General features: G+C 53.6%; 1 protein-coding gene across 1 annotated transcript; it reads left to right on the forward strand.

The window, feature by feature from the left end:
- Nucleotides 1-428: 428 nt before the first annotated feature.
- Nucleotides 429-2,688, forward strand: LOC146516923 (uncharacterized). The gene has a single exon (XM_085163776.1). It carries the CDS (start codon nt 479-481, stop codon nt 1,928-1,930), a length of 1,452 nt encoding a protein of 483 aa, XP_085019902.1. The 5' UTR covers nt 429-478; the 3' UTR covers nt 1,931-2,688.
- The last annotated feature ends 3,885 nt before the right edge of the window (nt 2,689-6,573 follow it).

Below are 6,573 nucleotides of genomic sequence, written 5' to 3' on the forward strand. Positions count from 1 at the left end.
TACCTTCAACCAACATTATTATTATACTTACTCATGGGCAAAAAAAATTAAAAAATTCCTCTTGTAAAAACAATCGGTGAAAGGCTCAACTTATTGTTGATAGTCGAGATATTCGTCCAATTGCCCAACCTTTTTGCAGTGATCTCAAATACAAAACAATTTCTTCATCAGTAATATTTTATCTTTTGGTTGGTCTCTCTTTTTTTTTTTTTTTCCAGAGGATGCATCCCAGGGTTACACACAGTTTACCCAAAGCATATACATCGGATCATGGTGATGATGGCAAAGACACAGCCCCTCCTCCTCTCAAACAAGCCATCCTTAGCACTCCAGCCATCACCCAAAGGAGAGTAAATTCCTTGATATTTGACTTCATAGTCAATGAAGTGCAGCCCTTTTCTACTGTTGAGAACACCTCATTCCGTAAGATGGTTGAAGGACTAAGTGGGGCAGGAGTCCTGTTTGCAGAAAAACATTGATGACTCACATTGAGAAAACCTTTCCAAAAATGAAGGAAGCAATAACTGAAATTCTTCTACATACTCAAAATGTGTGCACAACAGCAGATATCTGGACTGCGCATCACAGAAGTTTCATTGGCATTACATGTCACTGGATCGAGTCAGACACATTGGATCGCAAGTCTGCTGCACTGGCATGTGAGAGGATAAGAGGCCATCACACTTATGATGTTATTGCCGCCAAAATAAGTCAGGTTCATGCTGAATTCCAAATCCAAGGCAAGGTTAGTGCTACAGTCACAGACAATGGGAGCAATTTTGTAAAAGCTTTCAATGAATATGGAGATTCAGAAACAGAAGATGATCTGGAAGACACAGATGATGTACAATTTAATGATGTCGCTACAGTACTTGAGGAGGAGCAAGAACACGAGGAGGTGAACTTCTTTTTGCCACCACACCATCGATGTGCTGCGCACACACTAAATCTCATTGCCACAACTGACCTTGATAAAGCTGCTTCACAGCAGGGTGTTTCCAGAAAATTATATAGGAGTGCAAAGGCAAAATGTGCAGCCATCTGGAATAAGGCTCATCGCTCATCAGGTGCTTCTGATGTAATTGAAGAAATTGCCCAAATGAGATGTGTTGTACCTTCAGTGACTAGGTGGAGCTCAGAATACCATGCAATCGAGAAGCTAATGAATCTACCTGAAAGTCAGCTCAATGAAATCTGTGAACAACTGAAGGTGGCAAAACTGCATCCTCAAGAGACAGTGTTTCTCAAAGAGTATGCAGCCATTCTGAAACCACTTGCCTACTCAGTCAACCTGCTCCAGGGGGAAAAGAACTGCTATTTTGGATATGTGATTCCCACCCTTCTCAGTCTGAAAGCCAAGTTATCTGAAAAGTTGACACAAGTGCAATTTTCAACTCACATCCTCTTAGCAATCATCAAAGCAATTGACACTCGATTTGCAGCTGTATTAGCCTCCCATGAAGCAAGGATGGCAGCATCCACCATCCCAAAATTTCGACTCTGGTGGCTTGCTGATGATGAGAGAGAATCCATGAGAAGAACAATGGTCCAAGAGGCCCGTCTCCTCAACACAGAACCTTCTAATGACACCAGCACCACTGGACATGCCTCAGTGGGAAATGAGCCGGAAGATGATGACGACAGCTTCTTCAGTTTTCAGAGTACACAGGTGACCTGTTCTACAGCGGAGGATGAGGTACAGAGGTATCTTCAAGATTCAGATAAGACATTGACCTCATTAAAGGGATATCCATTGATCAGAGCCCTCTTCTTAAAATACAATACAACTCTGCCGTCAAGTGCTCCAGTCGAGCGTCTCTTTAGCCACGGAGGACTTGTTTTCACCCCACACCGTAACCGCATGACAGACAAACACTTTGAACAGGTGCTCTTGCTGCGTTACAACCACCTTTACTGGACTGTAGACTAGGCGAAACAGATGTAGGTAGTCTGCTGAAACTATCTTGGTATTGTTCACAGATAGGGCTTGCAACCTCAGTATTTTGTAGTCTTTAGTATTTGTTTTTGGCATGCATTCAAAAAGCAGCACCTCATATGTTTACTGCAATTGTTTGCCAATTATTTGATTTTTGTGGCCAATTAAGGTTTTCAACCAAGCAGTTCAGCACTGACACCTTGGACAGTTCTTTGTTGCATGCCTTTGTTAAATGGCCATAAGGTAATGTTGCTGAGTTGCATTAAAACATATATTGTCTTGTTTTAAAAATTATATCTAGGGGTAAGGTTTAAAATGTAAATTCTCATTGTTACATTGAGTTTGAATATCTGAGTTGTATTGAAAAATCTTTTGTAATTTAAAATTATTGGTGGAAGAATAATATTGACAGTTGTCAGGGTTCCTGGGTCGGTGACCCAGTGCTTTCCGTTTTGTTCATGTTCAGTTTATTTTGCCACTTCCTGTTTGTTCCTGTGTCACCTCGTCTCGTGCCATTAGCCAGATTATGTTCAGCTGTGTACTCACCGGTCTCTCATTATCATCCTCATCAGTCTGTGTATTTAAGTCTTCTGTTTCTATTCGTTCTTTGTCGTGTCATTGATGATGTTTAGGTTATGTTGTTGTTTCCGCCAGTATTCGGTCAGCCAGCCAGTCAGTCAGTCCGTCCTTCGTTCGTTCATTCATTCAGTCAGTCGTCCAGCCAGCCATGTCCTTCCTCTGTTCTGTGTGTTCATTCCGTCATCAATAAATCACCCAGCTTCACGTACCTGCGAGTCCTGCGTTTGGGTTCCTTCTTCCTCGCCTCCACTCCACAACGCCTGACAGAATGACACGACCCGTGCCACGAAGACACGATTGGGACCCAGCGGACTCGGACCTCAACGAGCGGCAGGTGGCAGCGCTTTACCGTTGGGCAGAGTTGGTCAGGGGAAAACAGCGGCTCTTCGCGGAGCGAGAGCACGTCTTCGAGGGGACTCGCCTGGCTCTGGGCGGGCCTCGGAGACGCCGCGTTCCCCCACCTGCTGCCACACCTGCCCCGGAGCATTTGCCGCGGAGAGCGGACGTTTCATGCCGCGTTTCGGCCGCTCCCTCTCTCGCCACTCCGCTCCTCGTTCACACACCCGCCGCCTCATTCGCCGGACCTCCACCTTCGCCACGACACCGCGGCTACGCCTCCCACCTCGGCTCAATGGAGGCTACCGCGCCAGAGGCTCAGCTGTTCACCCCGGCCGCTTCCTCTTCCCGGAGAAAGCGGCGCACACGCCGCCATAACACGGACTATTGTCAACAACTCCCAGTGGTGAGTTCCGGTAATTGTTTTCCACCCTCCTCATTTGACACTTCACCCAGATTAACTAAGGGACTCATCTCCGATTCATGGGGAGATTCCCTCCTGGATGATGTAGACTGGGAAGAGTTTTTCTGCTGTGCTCCCGCAAAGACTGTAAATCGTGGTGGCAGAAGAAACAGACCGAACTCTGATAAACCTGCCAGTAGCACACACCCGGTCACCATTTCCACACCCGTCACTCAGCCATTCCCCACCAGCACGGCAGCCCAGATTTGGCCTTCTTCTTCAGCCATTTCACCCCCTCAGATGTCTAGGGCCCGGCCTACACCCACCCCGGTGCCAGCTCCCAGGAGGAAGGCAGCTGCGACGCAGTCTACCTCCACATCCACTCTTGTTTCCCGGGTGGGGGTGACTGGTGTCCAGCCACCTCCCGTGCCTGTCCCAGCGCCCAGGCTGAGGGCAGCCTCAACCCAGCCTGACCTCCCTGGAGGCTTGGAAGAGCTAACCGGCCCACCTACTACTTCACCTCTTCATCCACCTCCTGATCCTACCTTTCACGCCCTCGCACTGTCCCTGGTTAGGCTAGCTGAAGTGTCCCCTGCTCAGGCACCAGCCTTATTAGCCCAGGCCGCAATCTTATCCCCCTCGGTAACTCTGTCATTAGCTCAGCCATTAGCATCGCCAACCTCTGTTCATCCCTTAGCTTCCCCACTCCAGTCAGTTCACTCACCTGCTGTTCAGCTTCCACTCCAGTCAGTTCACTCACCTGCTGTTCAGCTTCCACTCCAGTCAGTTCACTCACCTGCTCTTCAGCCTTCACTCCAGTCCCCTGTAGTCCAGTCTCCTCCCGTCCTCCAGTCCCCTGTAGTCCAGTCTCCTCCCGTCCTCCAGTCCCCTGTAGTCCAGTCTCCTCCCGTCCTCCAGTCTGTCCAGTCTGTAGTCCAGTCAGTCCAGTCGCCTCCCGTCCAGTCAGTCCAGTCGCCTCCCGTCCAGTCAGTTCAGTTCCCGGACCTGCAGCCACAGCACCCAGAGCCAGCTGTGAGCCCTCCTGCTTGCCAGCCAGGGGCCTCCGCGCCCGCTGGCCCAGCCGCTCTCCCGCCAGGGGCCTCCGCGCCCGCTGGCCCGGCCGCTCTCCCGCCAGGGGCCTCCGCGCCCGCTGGCCCGGCCGCTCTCCCGCCAGGGGCCTCCGCGCCCGCTGGCCCGGCCTGTCTCCAGCCAGGGGCCTCCGCGCCCGCTGGCCCTGCCTGTCTCCAGCCAGGGGCCTCCGCGCCCGCTGGCCCTGCCTGTCTCCAGCCAGGGGCCTCCGCGCCCGCTGGCCCTAAAGCTGTGGCTCCGTCACCCCCGGCTCCCGTGCCGTCGCCTGGTCCAGCCTCAGACTCAGCTTCAGCGTCTGCTTCGCCTGGTCCAGCCTCAGACTCAGCTTCAGCGTCTGCTTCGCCTGGTCCAGCCTCAGACTCAGCTTCAGCGTCTGCTTCGCCTGGTCCAGCCTCAGACTCAGCTTCAGCGTCTGCTTCGCCTGGTCCAGCCTCAGACTCAGCTTCAGCGTCTGCTTCTGCTTCGCCTGGTCCAGCCTCAGACTCAGCTTCAGCGTCTGCTTCTGCTTCGCCTGGTCCAGCCTCAGACTCAGCTTCAGCGTCAGCGTCTGCTTCGCCTGGTCCAGCCTCAGACTCAGCTTCAGCGTCTGCTTCGCCTGGTCCGGACTCAGCTTCAGCTTCAGCTTCGCCTGGTCCGGCCTCAGCCGCGTCGCCAGCCTCTGCTTCGCCTGGTCCGGCGGCTGCCGCGTCGCCAGCCTCTGCTTCGCCTGGTCCGGCGGCTGCCGCGTCGCCAGCCTCTGCTTCGCCTGGTCCGGCGGCTGCCGCGTCGCCAGCCTCTGCTTCGCCTGGTCCTGCGGCTGCCGCACCGTCGCCCCAGCCACGTTCTGGCCGTCATCGCCGGCGCGGCCGCCCACCGCACCAGCTCAGCGGCCGTCGCCGCCTTCCTCGCGGTCGCCCACCGGACCAGCTCAGCGGCCGTCGCCGCCTTCCTCGTGGTCGCCCACCGGACCAGCTCAGCGGCCGTCGCCGCCTTCCTTGCGGCCGCCCACTGGACCTGCTCAGCGACCGCCGCCGCCTTCCTCGCGGCCACCGCCGGCTTCCTCGCGGCCGCCCACCGGACCAGCTCAGCGGCCACCGCCGGCTTCCACGCGGCCGCCCACCGGACCAGCTCAGCGGCCACCGCCGGCTTCCTCGCGGCCGCCCACCGGACCAGCTCAGCGGCCGCCACCGGCTTCCTCGCGGCCGCCCACCGGACCAGCTCAGCGGCCGCCGCCGGCTTCCTCGCGGCCGCCCACCGGACCAGCTCAGCGGCCGCCGCCGGCTTCCTCGCGGCCGCCCACCTGAACTGTCTTGCCTCGGCCGCTGGCCACGCGGCCGCCCGCCTGAACTGTCTCGTCTCGGCCGCCCGCCTGAACTGTCTCGTCTCGGCCGCCCGCCTGAACTGTCTCGTCTCGGCCGCCGGCCACGCGGCCGCCCGCCTGAACTGTTTCTGTTTTGGACTCCGTCCCTCCGTCCTGGGCCCCCTCCGCCCGCCCTGTTCTGGTTTTTCTTTCTTTTGGCCGTCGGGTGCCGGCCTTTGGAGGGGGGGGTACTGTCAGGGTTCCTGGGTCGGTGACCCAGTGCTTTCCGTTTTGTTCATGTTCAGTTTATTTTGCCACTTCCTGTTTGTTCCTGTGTCACCTCGTCTCGTGCCATTAGCCAGATTATGTTCAGCTGTGTACTCACCGGTCTCTCATTATCATCCTCATCAGTCTGTGTATTTAAGTCTTCTGTTTCTATTCGTTCTTTGTCGTGTCATTGATGATGTTTAGGTTATGTTGTTGTTTCCGCCAGTATTCGGTCAGCCAGCCAGTCAGTCAGTCCGTCCTTCGTTCGTTCATTCATTCAGTCAGTCGTCCAGCCAGCCATGTCCTTCCTCTGTTCTGTGTGTTCATTCCGTCATCAATAAATCACCCAGCTTCACCTACCTGCGAGTCCTGCGTTTGGGTTCCTTCTTCCTCGCCTCCACTCCACAACGCCTGACAACAGTAAATGCCAAAATAATATATTTTTCATTTTTGAGTATAATTTTATATATTGCCTTTTTTTGTCCTAATAAGAAAACAGTCATTGAAAATGCTGATATTTTTTCTCCTTGTGCAAGGCTACTTTTTGTTTTAACTAAGTGATGTTGGTGACCATAACAGTAAATACTTTTCAATTGCATATTTTATGTTTGTCTTCCACTTCCAGTTTTATAAATAAAAAAAATGTTAAGGAAAGACTGTGCTTTTTTATTATCTTTAAGAAGA

This window comes from Neolamprologus multifasciatus, chromosome 6 (assembly GCF_963576455.1).
Source record: "Neolamprologus multifasciatus chromosome 6, fNeoMul1.2, whole genome shotgun sequence".
Taxonomy (NCBI): Eukaryota; Metazoa; Chordata; class Actinopteri; order Cichliformes; family Cichlidae; genus Neolamprologus; species Neolamprologus multifasciatus.

Coding starts and splice junctions, on each gene's coding strand:
- LOC146516923 (XM_085163776.1), top strand. CDS start 479: ATGACTCACATTGAGAAAACCTTTCCAAAAATGAAGGAAGCAATAACT.